Here is a 17245-nt window from a genome sequence, read left to right as displayed (position 1 = left end):
TGACTTCACATTCCAGGATGTCTGGCTCTAGGTGAGTGATCACACCATCGTGATTATCTGGGTCATTAAGATCTTTTTTGTATAGTTCTTCTGTGTATTCTTGCCACCTCTTCTTAATATCTTCTGCTTCTGTTAGGTCCATACCATTTCTGTCCTTTATCGAGCCCATCTTTGCATGAAATGTTCCCTTGGTAGCTCTCATTTTCTTGAAGAGATCTCTAGTCTTTCCTGTTCTGTTGTTTTCCTCTATTTCTTTGCATTGATCGCTGAGGAAGGCTTTCTTATCTCTCCTTGTTATTCTTTGGAACTCTGCATTCAGATGTTTATATCTTTCCTTTTCTCCTTTGCTTTTTGCTTCCCTTCTTTTCACAGCAATTTGTAAGGCCTCCCCAGACAGCCATTTTGCTTTCTTGCATTTCTTTTCCATGGGGATGGTCTTGATCCCTGTCTCCTGTACAGTGTCATGAACCTCTCTGTCCATAGTTCATCAGGCACTGTATCTATCAGATCTAGGCCCTTAAATCTATTTCTCACTTCCACTCTATAATCATAAGGAATTTGATTTAGGTCATACCTGAATGGTCTAGTGGTTTTCCCTACTTTCTTCAATTTAAGTCTGAATTTGGCAATATAAGGAGTTCATGGTCTGAGCCACAGTCAGCTCCTGATCTTGTTTTTGCTGACTGTATAGAGCTTCTCCATCTTTGGCTGCAAAGAATATAGTCAATCTGATTTCGGTGTTGACCATCTGATGATGTCCATGTATACAGTCTTCTCTTGTGTTGTTGGAAGAGGCTGTTTGCTATGGTCATTGTATTCTCTTGGCAAAACTCTATTAGCCTCTGCCCTGCTTCATTCCGTACTCCAAGGCCACATTTACCTGTTACTCCAGGTGTTTCCTGACTTCCTACTTTTGCATTCCAGTCCCCTACAATGAAAAAGACATCTTTTTGGGGTGTTAGTTCTAAAAGGTCTTGTAAGTCTTTATAGAACTGTTCAGCTTCTTCAGCATTACTGGTTGAGGCATAGGCATGGATTACTGTGATATTGAATGGTTTGCTTTGGAAATGAACAGAGATCATTCTGTCGTTTTTGAGATTGTACTCAAGTACTGCATTTCCGACTCTTTTGTTGACTATGATGGCTACTCCATTTCTTCTGAGGGATTCCTGCCTGCAGTAGTAGATATAATGGTCATCTGAGTTAAATTCACCCATTCCAGTCCATTTTAGTTAGCTGATTCCTAGAATGTCGATGTTCACTCTTGCCATCTCCTGTTTGACCACTTCCAATTTGCCTTGATTCATGGACCTAGCATTCCAGGTTCCTATGCAATATTGCTCGTTACAGCATCAGACCTTGCCTCTATCACCAGTCACACCCACAACTGGGTGTTGTTTTTGCTTTGACTCCATCCCTTCATCCTTTCTGGAGTTATTTCTCCACTGATCTCCAGTAGCATATTGGGCACCTACCAACCTGGGGAGTTCCTCTTTCAGTGTCCTATCATTTTGCCTTTTCATACTGTTCATGAGGTTCTCAAGGCAAGAATACTGAAGTGGTTTGCCATTCCCTTCTCCAGTGGACCACGTTATGTCAGACGTCTCCACCATGACCCGTCTGTCTTGGGTGGCCCCACACGGCATGGCTTAGTTTCATTGAGTTAGACAAGGCTGTGGTCCATGTGATCAGATCGACTAGTTTTCTGTGATTATGGTTTCAGTGTATCTACCCTCTGATGCCCTCTTGCAACACCTACCGTTTTACTTGGGTTTCCCTTACCTTGGACTTGGGGTATCTCTTCACGGCTGCTCCAACAAAGTACAGCCACTGCTCCTTACCAGGGGCGAGGGGTGTCTCCTCACGGCTGCCCCTCCTGACCTTGAACGTGGGGTAGCTCCTCTCTACCCTGATATTTCAATTAGGTTGGTGCAAAAGAATTAAAGTTTTGCATTGTTGAACTTTACCATTTGGTAGTGGATACATTCTTAAATAAATCTGGGTGTGTTATGCATCATTAATGCACATTTCTCACTTAATGTTTTTTTTCCTAATGACTTATTACTTGATGTTTATTTTATATTTATTTTAGACTATAGAAATGATGGTAGACAAAAAGTAAATTTGAGCGAATTTTTTATTCAAGTTCAAAATGTGTCGGAAAGCAGTGTAGACAACTCGCAACATCAACCATGCATCTGGGCCAGGAACTGCTAATGAACATAGAGTGTGGTGGTGGTTCGGAAGTTTTGCAAAGGAGACAAGAGAGACGAGGAACATAGTGGCCGGCCATCAGAAGTTGACAGCGGCCAACTGAGAGCACTCATCAAAGCTGATCCTCTTGTGACTACCCAAGAAGTTGGCAGAAGAACTTGTTGTCGACCATTCTGTGGCCATCTGGCATTTGAAGCAAATTGGAAAGGTGATAAAGCTCAGTAAGTGGGTATCTCAGGAGCTAACTTAAAGTCAAAAACATCGTTATTTTGAAGTGTTGTCTTCCTTTACTGTACACAACAACAGCAAACTATTTCTCAATTGGATTGTGACATGCAATGAGAAGTGGATTTTATATGACACCTGGCGACAGCCAGCTCCGTGGTTGGACCGAGAAGAAGCTCTGAAGAAGCCAAACTTGCACCAAAAAAAGACCATGGTCACTGGTGGTCTGCTCCCCGTCTGATCCACTACAGCTTTCTGAATCCCAGTAAAACCATTACATCTGAGAAATACGCTCAGCAAATCAATGAGATGCACTGAAAACTGCAAAGTCTGCAGCCAGCCCTGGTCAACAGAAAGGCCTCAGTTCTCCATGACGATGCCCAACTGCATGTCTCACAACCAGCGCTTCAAAAGTTGAACGAATTGGGCTACGAAGTTTTGCCTCATCCACCATATTCATTCAACCTCTCGCCAACCAACTACCACTTCAAGCATCTGGACAACTTTTGGCAGGGAAAATCCTTCAACAACCACCAGGAGGCAGAAAGTGCTTTCCAAGAGTTTGTCAAATCCTGAAGCATGATTTTTATGCTATAAGAATAAACAAACTTATTTCTCATTGGCAAAAATGTGTTGATTATAATGGTTCCTACTTTGATTAATAAAGATGTGTTTGAGCCTCATTATAATGATTTAAAATTCATGGTTCAAAACCGTAATTACTTTTGTATCAACCTACTATCTCTCAATAAAACAGGGGAGAAAAAAGAATTTAAAATTATGGTTCCAAAGAAAACAATCCAGTACACGTTTAGAGTATTTTTTAAGCTGCCTTGTTATTTAGTGCCAAACATTGAGAACCAGGAGACTGTGTACATAAATTGATGGGTGGGCCCCCGTGGGGGCTGAGACCCCAGGGGCAGCCATGGTAGAGGGCATAAGAGTCCTTGGCACTAGCCCAACCAGGTCTTCCACAGGCTGATGTTGCCCTGGGCAGGTAGATGAGGCCCTGAATCTCAATTTCCTGCTGATAAAATGAAGCCAGTGATACCCGTCACCCCAGGTTTGCTGTGGCAGCTCAGTGAGTTTGAACTGAGTGTATGCATTTGATGTCCTTTACAAACTGCAAATTTCTGTGGAAAAGTGAGGTTAAAGAGAAGGAAGCTACAGCCCATGTGGCTGATGACAGGCAGAGATCACAGACTGTTGAAAGAGCCTCTTTTCACAGGAGCCTGGGGAGCGAGGTGAGGTGGGCGGAGTGGTCCTCATGTCCACACTGGCTGTGAGCCTCCCAGAGCCTTCACCTGGCTCAGGACAGGCTTTTCACCCTCCTCAGGAGTTCAGTGGCTCCTCCTGCCCAGACACGGGGTGGGCATCCTTTCTATGGAAAAGGGGCCCCAGTGTTACCGAACCAAACCTGTCCACCTGTCCACACTCAGCAAAGTCCGTCAGTGGTGGGCTGTGCTGAAGGAACTTGCAGCGTTTGTTGTAAGGCCCCAGGCAAGAGAACGGGTGACTCCTGTCCTAACTGCCCCCACGCCTGGACTTCCTGAAGAATTTCAGCCAAGCATTGTTAAAGGCCAGGTGAAGTGGGTGGGGATCTGTTTTACCATAGTTCACATGCTCAGTGTCTCACCTTCTGCACTGTTTATTGCAAAATCCATTCATGAACAAGGATGGTGCTATGTTAGCCTGGTTTTTCCAGTAGTCATGTATGGATGTGAGAGTTGGACCATTAAGAAGGCTGAGTGCTGAAGAATTGATGCTTCTGAACTGTGGTGTTGGAGAAGACTCTTGAGAGGTCTTGGACTGCAAGGAAATCAAAACAGTCAAATCCTAAAGGAAACCAATCCTGAATATTCATTAGAAGGACTGATGCTGAAGCTGAAGCTCCAACACTTTGGCCACCTGATATGAAGAACCAACTCATTAGAAAAGACCCTGATGCTGGGAAAGATTGAAGGCAGGAGGAGAAGGGGATGACAGAGGATGAGATGGTTGGATGGCATCACCGACTCGATGGACAGGAGTTTGAGCAAGCTCCGGGAGTTGATGAAGGACAGGGAAGCCTGGCATGCTGCGGTCCACGAGGTTGCAAAGAGTCAGACACGACTGAGCAACTAAACAACAACAGCAGTGTTAGCCTGGGTTCTGTGCTTGTGTGTCCCTTTTTCAGAGGGACTGAAAAGTCTGACCATTCCCTGGGGCATCAGGACTACTGGAGGCATGAACAATAAGTCTCCTGTCCCCCTGCCCCTCCCCTTTTCTCCACACCCAGAGCTCTTGCCCACAGGGCAGAGAGAAGCAGTCTTTCCTGACTGTGCTGAGCTCCTGAGGAGTTGTAGCTGGCAGCAGAGATGGGCCGGCTGTGAAGGACGCGCTTCGTACAGGGGCATCCAGGTACCCTGGGGCTTTCACCCCACTGCCTTTGTCTTGCTCCTACCCACCTACAGGGAATTTTAAAAAATCCTCATGGGCTATGTCTGAGGGTTTCTGTAAAGAGATATTCTGTGTCTTTTAGGCCTATGGTGGCAAACAGTGTAGAAACCCCTGAATCTCACAACAGTAACCAAACATCAGAAACTTACTTGGGACTCCCTGTCTAGTCTGTGGGCAGTGTGTTTAGGAGGCCACACCACTGCATCCTATAAGTGTGATTTTTACCAGGAAGTGAGCAGTAGTTTATTACAGGCTCATTTTTAAAGTTGGAAAAGCAGGAAGTACTTCTACACTTTATAATAAAATAGAGCAAACTAATTTCTGAAGTCTTTCCAGGCTTTTGGAGGAAACCCGACAGTTGCTATCAAAATACTATGATATTTTATGATTCAAAAGTACACACTTTTTAAATGACTTTGTCAAGTTAGAATGAATCTAAAGATCCGTGGCAACTTTCTGTTAATCAGCACCATTTTGCTTGCTTGCTGGTAAATAAAATGAGGGCGTGTTGATAGCATCTCAGATGTGGTGAAGCAGGATGAACTTTCTTGTTCCACCATCCTTGATTCTGTAACTCCTGTCCTCCACCTGGCTGAAAGCCGTTCTCTCCTGCCCTTGCCTCCAAGGCCTTTAAGTCCACAGAGAATTCTTACATCAATTCACTTGCCGTTGACTTTAGACTTGCCCTGTGGCCATCACACAGACCTGGATGCTTGGAATGGGTTCATTTCCCACACCGAAAAACACCAGGCAGGACCAGCTATGTAGTCTGTGGGACCCAAGTGCTCCGTGTTCACAAATCATTAAGAATCGGGAGAGTAGCACAGAGCATTAAGCCAAGCAGAAAGCTCTGCGGTGGCACAAGCTCCACCCTCAGAGCCAGGGCTCCAGCTTCTGCTTGCCCGTCAGTGCCCAGGGGCCCGTGACCTACGCAACCCCTAAGTCGCGAGTGACAGTCTCTGCTGCCTTAGGCCCCAAATAGACAGTTGTTCAAGATGATCTCGCTAAGGGTCAGCCCCAAGCCAGGGATCTGTCAAATTTCTGAAGCTAAATCCAGCCTCTGAATTAGAATTTCAGGTGTGAAGTAGAAAAAGGTAGGAAAAAAGCATTGCTTTGCCAAGCAAAGGGGCCATATGGGGCTAATGCCCTCGCAAGTGTGTTGCAGCCCAAAGTGGGTATTTAGTAGTTTTATAGAAATGGTTCAAAGAGGGCATGACCAGCCCATGGGCATTCCTCTGACTGGTTGGTGTTGCTGTAATTGAAGAGTCCGCATCATCAGTCTTCTGGTTCCAGCCTGTCTGGGGTCTGCATGCTTATAGGCAGCTTGCAGTCAATTTCTCCCACCTTTGTGTTTATCTGCAAAACAGCTCAAAAGTATTGTTATGTTTATCCCTTGAGGGGGAACCAGGGCCTTGCCACAAGGCTTTTCTATTGTTTCTTTTTTTTCTATTGTTTCTTGACTGCACTGCTTCTCCCTCATCTCCACATCCCCTTCCATCCCTAATAAGGAACGGTTTGAGTCTGCTTATTGGAGCCCAGTGCTGACTCCCTGTGAAACCTACAACTATCATGCATTACCTCCCCAATAGCTGATGTCTGATGCTTCGCCAGACAAAGCTGATAGTCTTCCTTGGAAAAATATGTGAAGAATTGTATTTACTCATCTACTTGAGCTTTTACTGTATCATATTTTTCGGTGATTAATGCTGGCTACAAAAAAGGCCCAAATCTAAAACTCTACAAACATAGAAAACAATATGTTCTATGAAGTTAGAGAGCTTTTATGTTAATAGTACAGGTTGTATCCTCCTGGAGACAGGTTGCATGTTCAAAGTCATCTTTAATATTTGAACAGTTTTATAAACTTTCTGTATCCTTGATTTAAAAATCAGTGTCATTGCTATATATGAAACATAATCAGTAGGAACCTACTGTATAGCACAGGGAATGCCACTTAATTCTCTATAGTAACCTGTATGGGAAAAGAATCTGAGAAAGAATATATATAAATACATAACTAAATCACTTTGCTGTACACCTGTAACTAACACAACATAAATCAGCTATATTCTAATATAAAATTTTAAAAATGTTTAAATAAAATAAAAATCAGTATTGTCCTCAGAGGCTCTTTATTGCTGGTTACACCCAAATGGAATGTGGGTCTATGTATTAACATGTTGTGTTCAGACTTAGAAGATAGCAAAGAATGTCAGCTTTGTCAAAACCAAAAACACGACTGTAAACTTTTCTTTAAGGAAAAATATCGTGCTTTGGGATTCCCCTTGGTTGCATTTTAAACAATAGTAATAGATTTAACATCATCTAGAGTTGAAACTTATAAAAGTTATACTTTAAGAGGTATGAAAGATTTGGTCCTAAATTATGATTCTTTTACATCTAAAAACAAACTTACGGTTTTGGGGAAAGTGCTTTTGTTTTCTGCTCATGTGAAGTGAGAGTCACTCAGTAGTGTCTGACTCTTTGCAACCCCATGAACTATACAGTCCATGAAATTCTCCAGGCCAGAATACTTGAGTGGGTAGCCTTTCCCTTCTCCAGAGGATCCTCCCAACCCAGGAATTCCCAGTCCCAGTCTCCTGCATTGCAGGCAGATTCTTTACCAGCTGAGCCACAAGGGAAGCCCAAGAATACTGGAGTGGGTAGCCTATCCCTTCCCCAGGGGATCTTCCTGACCCAGGAGTCCAGCCAGAGTCTCCTATATTGCAGGCAGATTCTTTACCAACTGAGCTATCAGGGAAGTCGATAGCTCATATTTTTTCTCAGTATGTAATTTTCCTATCTATAATTATCGTCATTAAAAAAAAAAATGTTGTTTTGGAGAGGTGGAGTTCTTTGACACAGTTTCAGGATTGTTATGTAATCCAGCCAGAGTGTGATTCTGTGACCATACCCAATGGGGATTAGGGGCAGACAGTGCTGAGGATCAATTTCAAAACTCTTTAATCATACAAGAAAGAAAACCCATACTCTTCGTCTGTCACCTTGTAACCTCTCCTGCCCCCATCCCAGCCTTAAGCAACCACTAATCTACACACTGTCACTACATTTTTGCCTGTTCTGCACATTTCATGTAAATGGATTCATATAATATTAGGCCTTTTTATGACTGTCTTCAACATTTGCAAGATTCACCTATGTTGTACTGTGTATCAGTACTTTATTTCTTTTTGTTACTGAAATAATTTTATTACTTATTATTATTTTTCCATTGTGTGGATATACCTCATCTTGTATGTCCATTCATCTTTTGCTGAATATCTGAATTGTTCCATCTTTTGGTTACTATGAACCTTCATGTGCAGGTTTTTGTGTGAGCATATGTTTTCACTTTTCTTGGGTATACACATAAGAGAAGAATCACTGGGTCGTATGGTAACTCTGTGTAAGTGATGAATTCTAGACTGTTTTCCACAGTGGCTGCAACATTTTACATTCCCACCAGCAATGTTGAGTAGGGGCTCCAATTTCTCCATTTTCTCATCCACACGTATATGAATTTTCTTTTTCTTTTTTCCTAGTGCCCTCCTAGTGTGTGTTCAGTTCAGTTCAGTTGCTCAGTTCAGTTCAGTTCAGTCGCTCAGTCGTGTCCGACTCTTTGCGACCCCATGAATCACAGCACACCAGGCCTCCCTGTCCATCACCAACTCCCAGAATTCACTCAGACTCACATCCATCGAGTCAGTGATGCCATCCAGCCATCTCATCCTCTGTTGTCCCCTTCTCCTCCTGCCCCCAAACCCCCCCAGCATCAGAATCTTTTCCAATGAGTCAACTCTTCGCATGAGGTGGCCAAAGTAGTCGCTCAGTCATGTCCAGCTCTTGCAACCCCATGGACCACAGCATGCCAGGCCTCCATGTCCATCACCAACTCCCAGAGTTTGCTCAAACTCATGTCCATTGAGTTGGTGATGCCATCCAACCATCTCATCCTCTGTCATCCCCTTCTCCTCCCGCCTACTGTGTGTAATGGTGTCTTATTGTGATGCTGGCTTGAATTTCTCTCATGACAAATGATATTAAGCACCTTTTCAACTGCTTGTGGGCCATTTGTTTATCTTATTCGGAGAACTGTCTATTCAGATCCTTTACCCATTTTTTAACTGAGTTATTTGTTCTTCATATATTTTAGATACAAGTCGCTTATCAGATAAATGATTTGTAAATATTTTCTCCCATTCTATGATTTGTCTTCTCACTTCCTTGATAATGTTCTTTGAGTGCAAAAATATGATGAAGTCAAGTTTGTGTACTTTTTTCCCTCACTGCTTGTACTTTTGGAGTTATGTCTAAGAATGCATTGTCAAATTCTGACTCACAAAGGTTTACCCATATATTTTCTTCTAAGAGTTTTATAGTTATAGCTTTTTACTATTAGGTCTTTGATCCATTTTGAGTTAATTTTTCTTTATGATGTGAAAGAAGGAAGTAATTTTACTCTTGTGCATGTGGCTATTCAGTTGACCTAGCATCATTTGTTTAAAGAATATTCTTTCCCCCGCTGAGTAGTCTTGGCATCCTTGTCAAAAATCATTTGCATAGATATGAAATTATTTCTGAACTCCCAATTCTGTCTCATTAATTTATATGTTAATCTTTTTTCCCCAATACCAAGCTGCTTTGGCTACTGTTGCTTTGTAGAAAGTTTTGAAATTAAGAAGTCTGAGACCTGCAACTTAATTCTTTATTAAGATTGTATTGAGAATTCTTGGTCTTTGAGTTTCCATGTGAATTTGAGGATCAGCTTGTCAATTTCTGTAAAGAAACCAGATGGGATTTTGATAGAGATTGTATTGGATCTGTATAGCAGTTTGAGAGTAGTGCCATCTTAACAATATTAAGTCTTCTGATCCATAAACACAAGATATCTTTCCATTCATTTAGTTCTTTTAAAATTTTCCTCAGCAATGTTTTGTGATTTTCAAAGTACATGTACTTATTTTGTTAAATGTATTCTTAAGTATCTTATTCTCTTAGGTGCCATTATAAATGCAATTATTTACTTAATTTTGTTTTTAGATTGTTCATTGCTTGGTGCATATAAATAAAATAGGTTTTTATATGTTGATTTTGTATCCTAGAACTCATTTATTAATTCTAATAGCTTTTTAGTATGCTCTGTGGGATTTTCTATAAACAAGATCATGTTGTCTGCAAATAGAAATAGTTTTACTTCTTTCCAATCTAGATACCTTTTATTTCATCTTCTTGCCTAATTATCCTCACTAGAATTAGAGACCTCCAACTGAAACCACATTTCATTTGATTATGAAAATACATAGCAATCCATAGTAATGTTAGCGGTACATCTGATTCTGACACCAATATAAATCACAGATATTTTTATATCTCATTATAATTGTTAGAGATCTCTCAATATAGTTTTATGATTATCAGTACTTTGAAACTCTGCTAATTATCAAACTTGCCATTAGATCCCATAATTTAATATATTAATTAAAACAATAAAGACATTTTCCATATTTTGATAACTATAGCTCATATAATTGGTTTTTCATTGTTATTGTTTGCATTTTATTTTATGCATGTAAGAGCATCAAGTTCCAGAGAAGATGATAGTGTCAGGAAATCATAGATGTCCCAGAGCCTGGATCTAAAGAACATTTCCTCTTCCATGTTCCTTGTTGGGGTCATCCATAGGACAGGGTTATTCTCTTCAGTTCTTGGGATCCTCCACCTAAAAGCCTATTTCCTAAGTTAGAAATGGCAATAAAGATGTATTCAGTGTCTTGATAGTGATTTTCTGAGTCTTTATAAAGAAACTAGTAAACTCCTTCTATGCTTTTGTCCCACCAGGTACCTTCTCAAACCAGATTTCATGAGACGGCCTGATCGAACATTTGATCCTTTCTCTGAAACGCCTGTTGATGGGGTTATTGCAGCCACTTGCTCCGTACAGGTAAGTCTCCTGCTCTCCACAGAGTAGTGTAAAAAGAGTGGATCCAGGTGGTCTTGGAAAAGCCTTAAAAAATTGCAATTAAAATATTTAATGTCAAGTTGCAAGATCCACGCGTTGCTCTCAACTTTAACATTTTTTTCTTGAGATACATTTTTTTCTACTAGTGAAATTATTAGCTACTTCTCATCAAAGATACCAGATCAAAAAGTACCCAATGGAGAATGTGGAGCAATGGGAATTCTTGGCCGTTGGTGGTGGGAATGCAAAATCGTATGACCACTTTGGAAAACAGTTGGGTGGTTTCTTCCAAAACTCAACACTGTCTTTAAACGTGATCCAGCACTTATACACCTTGGTATTTACCCAAACAAATTAAAAATTCACATCCATGTGAAAACTTACACAGGGATGTTTGCAGCAGCTTTATTCATACTTGATAAAATTTTGAAAGTAACCAAGGTGCCACTTAGTGGGTGAATGGATAAAGAAGCAATGAATGGTATGTCCAGACAGTGGACTATTACTTAATTCTAAAAAGAAATGAGCTATCAAGTCATGAAAAGACATGGATGAAACAAATGAACATTCAGTTCAGTTCAGTCGCTCAGTCGTGTCCAGCTCTTTGCAACCCCATAAACCGCAGCACACCAAGCCTCCCTGTCCATCACCAACTCCCAGAGCTTACCCAAACTCATGTCCATTGAGTCGGTGATGCCATCCAGCCATCTCATCCTCTGTCGTCCCCTTCTCCTCCCACCTTCAATCTTTCCCAGCATCAGAGTCTTTTCCAATGAGTCAGTTCTTCACATCAGGTGGCCAAAGTATTGGAGTTTCAGCTTCAACATCAGTCCTTCCAATGAACACTCAGGACTGATTTTCTTTAGGATGGACTTGTTGGATCTCCTTGCAGTCCAAGGGACTCGCAAGAGTCTTCTCCAACACCACAGTTCAAAAGCATCAATTCTTCTGCGCTCAGCTTTCTTTATAGTCCAACTCTTACATCCATACATGACTGCTGGAAAAACCATAGCCTTGACTAGATGGACCTTTGTTGGCAAAGTAATGTCTCTGCTTTTTAATATGCTGTCTAGGTTGGTTATAACTTTTCTTCCAAGGAGTAACTGTCTTTTAATTTCATGGCTGCAGTCACCATCTGCAGTGATTTGGGAGCCCCCAAAAATAAAGTCTGCCACTGTTTCCACTGTTTCCCCATCTATTTGCCATGAAGTGATGGGACTGATGCCATGGTCTTAGTTTTCTGAAAATTTAGTTTTAAGCCAACTTTTCACTCTTCTCTTTCACTTTCATCAAGAGGCTCTTTAGTTCTTCTTCACCTTCTGCCATAAGGGTGGTGTCATCTGCATATCTGAGGTTATTGATATTTCTCCCGGAAATCTCGATTCCAGCTTGTGCCTCATCCATCCAGTTAATGAACATTACTAACTGAAAAAAACTAGTCTGAAAAAGTGACATACTGTTTGATTCCAACTAAATTACATTCTGGATAAAGGCAAAACTATAAAGATGGTAAAAAAAAAAAAAAGACCAAGAATTGTGGGGAGGGATTAACAGGCAGAGTACAAAGAATTTTAGGGCAGTGAAACCATTCTGTATGATTCTATGATAATAGATACATGTCATTATATTTACAATTTTTTCCAAATCCATTAAATATACACCAGAGTAAACTCTGAATGTAAGCTATGGCTTTGGGTGATAATGAAGTATCAATATAGGTTCACCGATTATAACAAATATGCTACTGAGATGTGAGGTATCCATAGTGAGGATATTGTGGATGAGAGGACAGAAGCACTGTATTTTCTTATCAGTTTTGCTGTAAACAGAAACTGCTATAAAAAACAAAGCATATTAATGAAAAAATACCTGTTATATGATTACATTGATGCAGAATTCTAGAAAATGCAAACTAATGTAAAGTAATAGAAAATAGATCAGTAGTTTCCTCTAGACAGACAGAAGAAGGGATGGATTACAAAAGGGTACAAAGGAACTTTGGGAATTGATGGAAAATTTTGTTGCCTTAATATTGGTGACAGTTTTATAGATGTGCTCATACGTCAGAAGTGATTTCATTGTACACTCTAAACATGTACCATTTAATGTCAGTTATACCTGAAAAAACTGTTTCATAATGATTAGCTATTAGATAATGTGGAAAAAACGTAATTATTAGCTATAATTACTTGGAAATATGTGAAAAAAGTCTTTCTGTAGCTTTATAGCAGATGGAAGAAGGTAATATACAAGCCTCATATAATGCAGAAATTAGTTGTCTGCAGCGTCTTAACCTAAGTGCCACACCTGTGAAATGAAGCAGTCAATACTGCTTTTGTAATACTGGTTTAAAAAATAAAAATAACACTGTCCTCTAATTGTCAATATCAGTTTAACATTTTAGCGTTACTTTTCTTTCTGTCTGTCTCTTTGTAAAACTTCTGAAAGAATTCAATAAAAGTGAATTTTGGAACTATGAAAGGATCTTAAGGCATATTTGAATTGACCACTTCAGTTCAGTAAGGAATGAATACATTATTTCCAGAGATAATTGAATTTCTAAAGATGAACAGAGACTCTCTCCCTGCCAGATTATTCTGTTACTGACGATTACACCAGCTTAACTTCTCTTTCCTCCCATTTCTCTTCTGCTCCAGGTCATATCAGGTCAGTTCTTATCAGATAAGAAAATTGGCACATATGTAGAAGTGGATATGTATGGGCTGCCCACGGACACTATCCGGAAGGAGTTCCGCACTCGCATGGTGATGAACAACGGACTCAATCCGGTTTACAATGAAGAATCATTTGTGTTTCGGAAGGTAGAGTGTTCTCAATGTGTCAGACTTGCTCTGCTAAGTTAGGAGCCACATGTTAGTGGAGAGATACTACATGATCTGCAGACAGTCTCTTAACCCCAGATGTCTTCTTCCAGTGCAGATGTTCCACAGCAGCCACATGATGATTGTTTCTGTGTGGCCCTGTCCTCTTGGCTCTCCTTCCTCCCAGGAGGAGCCCACCTTCCCCACGCAGTGCCCAAGCTCTGGGTTCACAGTGTTCTCAGAGGGAGCCCCGCAGGCAGACACTGTCACACGTGGGAGAGCTCCTCCCTGCCCTGGCACGGCTAGTGCCTCGCAATATTCCTTGGCCAAGAGGGTGGGTAGGGTGTATGTCCTTCAGTGGGTCAGTTGGTTATTGTCCGGTGCCTCCAGGAAGTGTGGTCCTGTGTATAATATGTATAGGTTCTGTGTATAATATGTTATTTTTGTTTTTTGGTTTTTATCTTCATATTATACTTTGATCCTATGGGCTTCCTCAGTGACTCAGTGGTAAAGAATCTGCCTGCAATGCAAGAGACACAGGTTTGATCCCTGGGTCAGGAAGATCCCCTGGAGGAGGGTATGGCAACCCACTCCAGTATTCTTGCCAGGAAAATGCCACGGACAGAAGAGCCTGCCGGCCTATAGTCCATAGGGTCACAAAGAGTCAACCACAACTTGAAGTGACTGGGCACACAGACAAATCAGTCATTCTCTATAATGATTCGGGTTTTAATCTTGTAACCATTTTCTGCCATTTGTTTCTCTTTCATCATCGGAAGATGTATTGAAAAATCCATGCCCTGGCAGTACTATCTCAAAAATGCCTGTTTCTCTCTCACTTGTTCTGTTATCATGACCAGAGTGCTTTCTGGCTTCTTCTTTGGCACACGTTTTCCAAGTGTCTCTATTCCATTTGTATCTTAAAGCACAGACAATCACCTTTTTATCTTAACAAAAATATGAATTATCAGCCTCAGAACTGGCTGACCAGTTTGCAGAAAGCATATTACAGAAGATAAGTATAGTTCAATGAATCAAGCCATTTTGAGATGTAGGCTTTTCTGATTATGTAAATCCCATTATCCATGCAACACCTCCCCCTACCTTTTCACCTTCTCTTCTACAATCAGAGTGTAGCGTGAGTTGCATACAGCTGTAATGTGTCTTTTTTTCTTCCTGGGTTTTTCAGTTTGTTACAGCTGGATCTGTTGTCACTATGGCCAGTGTTTCATGCCAAAAAAAAAATATCCCTACATACATTTCTGGAAATTCAGAAAGTTGATTTCAGGCTCTGTTTTTGATGCGTAGGGAAATAAACTTGCTTTTTACACGCAATATTACTGGCCCCGGAAACAAGATGCCAATTTTGGATCCTTCCCTGCTCTTCTGAAGTGACATTGCCTTTCATTGATACTAATTGCTTTAACTTTACTTTCTTTCTTGCTGTTACTGTTTTTCTTCTTTGCGTGAATCTCACAGCATAAGCCCCTTTCACCAAATGAGGAACAACACAGTGACTAAAGTTGGTTTCACCTTTTCGTCTTCATAACTGGAACTAAATTATAACCTGTAGGCATGAATAAGCAGCCAATTCATTGCCTAGCTTTGACATAGTGCTCAAATCAACTAAGGTGTCTTAGCTGCTCATAGCCAATAAATAGAAATTCTTGATTAAAAACATCAGATTTTCTTGTCATGTGGCTCTTTTATATCTAAGCAGGGTCTCTGCCATCTGAGCTCAGATGCTGCATCCATGGATTTCAGGTCTCTGCCATCTGAGCTCAGATGTTGTGTCCATGTATTCAGTTTGGGGATGGCAAGAGTAGATGTCTTATGCTGTGTGTGCTCAGCCACTGAGTCGTGGCTGACTCTTTGTGACCCCACAGTCTGTAGCCTGCTGGGCTCCTCTGTCCACGGAACTCTCCAGGCAAGAATACTGGAGCAGGTTGCCATTTCCTTCTCCAGGGGAGCTTTCTGACCCAAGGATCAAACCTACATCTCTTGAGTCTCCTGCATTGACAGGCAGATTCTTTACCAGTATGCCACTTGGGAAGACTCTATGTCTTGGGTATATGTTAATGTTTCTAGCTGTCTCATCTTTATTTAATATCCCAAAATGTGTTAAAAACTGAGGAGTGCAAAGAAAAATAATCCAAATTTATATATAAATTGTCTTTTATACATGAGGCATTTCTTCAAAGATACTTTCCATATTCTCAAAAACAGAGCTCAATGTCAGAAGCAGCCCAGTAGCAGACAGATCAAAGGATTTGAAATCAGGTGGCCCAGGACCCAGACCCAGCTGTCACTGGCCATCTTTGACATAAGGGGAAGTCACTTTTCCTCTCCAGGTCTCTTGTTGCTCACCCATTATGTAGGTGGGAGTGGGGAAAGATGGCAAGGGTTGGATTAGCCATCTTTTATATCCATTCATTCTATTGACAATCTTCAGGGACTGATTTCCAGGAAACCTGTTCCCGTTGTCTTTCTCAATGCCCTGGGCACTGTAACTTACACAGTATGCGTTAGGAATGTAAATTGACCATCAGCTTGTTTGCACTGGGAAGGAACCTTTCCGAGCAGTATGGGTGTGGTCCGGGTCCCTGGCGTTGTGATTCTTGGGAGCTGTGTCCCGCAGATCAGTGACAAGTGCTGTTTGTCTTTGCAGGTGATCCTCCCCGACCTGGCTGTCTTGAGGATCGCCGTGTATGATGACAACAACAAGCTGATCGGCCAGAGGATTCTGCCCCTGGATGGCCTCCAAGCAGGCTATCGACACATATCCCTCCGGAATGAGGGAAATAAACCTTTATCACTGCCAACCATTTTCTGCAATATTGTCCTAAAAACATATGTGCCTGATGGATTCGGAGGTAAGTCAGACTTTTAGGTATTGAATATTTTTGTTTATATGTTTTTTTCCCCTAAATTTCAAGATTATAAGCTATTTCACCAATGGTTAAAAAAAAAAGCCTGTTCCCACCGATGCTGCCAACACTGTCGGCTTAAAGAAATCAGGCATAAATAGTTGCCTCAGGTTTCCTAGCAGGAAATGCAAAGGCAAGTCTAGATTATCTTTAAAGTTCTTTATTTAAAAATGCTGTCATTTTATGTTTTTTTAATTTTCACATATATGTTTTTTCAAGTTTCATATATATGTTTTTGAAGAAAAGCGTGAATAATGTAGAGCCATAGACATCAGTTGGTTTCACTAAAAAGTTTAAATTGAACTCCATTATCAACATTCCTGGACTTTCCCCAAAAATCTACAGGGGAGTTCAATTTCACGAAAAAATTCCCAGTCATCAGTCCATGGAAGACCACCTTTGGTTACACCAAAGACATCAATGAAAGTGAAAGTGAAAATCACTCAGTAATGTCTGACTCTTTGTGACCCAATGGACTTCTCCATGTGACCCCATGGACCCCATGGAATTCTCCAGGCCATAATAGTGGAGTGGGTAGCCTTTCCCTTCTCCAGGGGATCTTCCCAACACAGGGATTGAACCCAGGTCTCCTGCATTGCAGGCAGATTCTTTACCAGCTGAGCCATCAGGGAAGCCTAAGAATACTGGATTGGGTAGCC

General features: G+C 41.2%; 1 protein-coding gene across 7 annotated transcripts in view; it reads left to right on the top strand.

Moving 5' to 3' along the window:
- The window catches only part of PLCB4 (phospholipase C, beta 4), a 488269-nt gene that overhangs the window by 414435 nt on the left and 56589 nt on the right, over positions 1-17245 (top strand). For all 7 annotated transcript variants that reach the window (XM_010834225.1, XM_010834226.1, XM_010834231.1 and 4 more), the window contains 3 exons: positions 10717-10819; positions 13495-13659; positions 16328-16532. In XM_010834225.1, the coding sequence (XP_010832527.1) occupies positions 10717-10819; positions 13495-13659; positions 16328-16532 (473 nt within the window). The remainder of the gene's footprint in view (positions 1-10716; positions 10820-13494; positions 13660-16327; positions 16533-17245) is intronic.

The sequence above is a fragment of the Bison bison genome, unplaced genomic scaffold (genome assembly GCF_000754665.1).
Source record: "Bison bison bison isolate TAMUID 2011002044 unplaced genomic scaffold, Bison_UMD1.0 scf7180017864030, whole genome shotgun sequence".
Taxonomy (NCBI): domain Eukaryota; kingdom Metazoa; phylum Chordata; class Mammalia; order Artiodactyla; family Bovidae; genus Bison; species Bison bison.
This window is presented reverse-complemented; position numbering and strand designations above follow the sequence as displayed.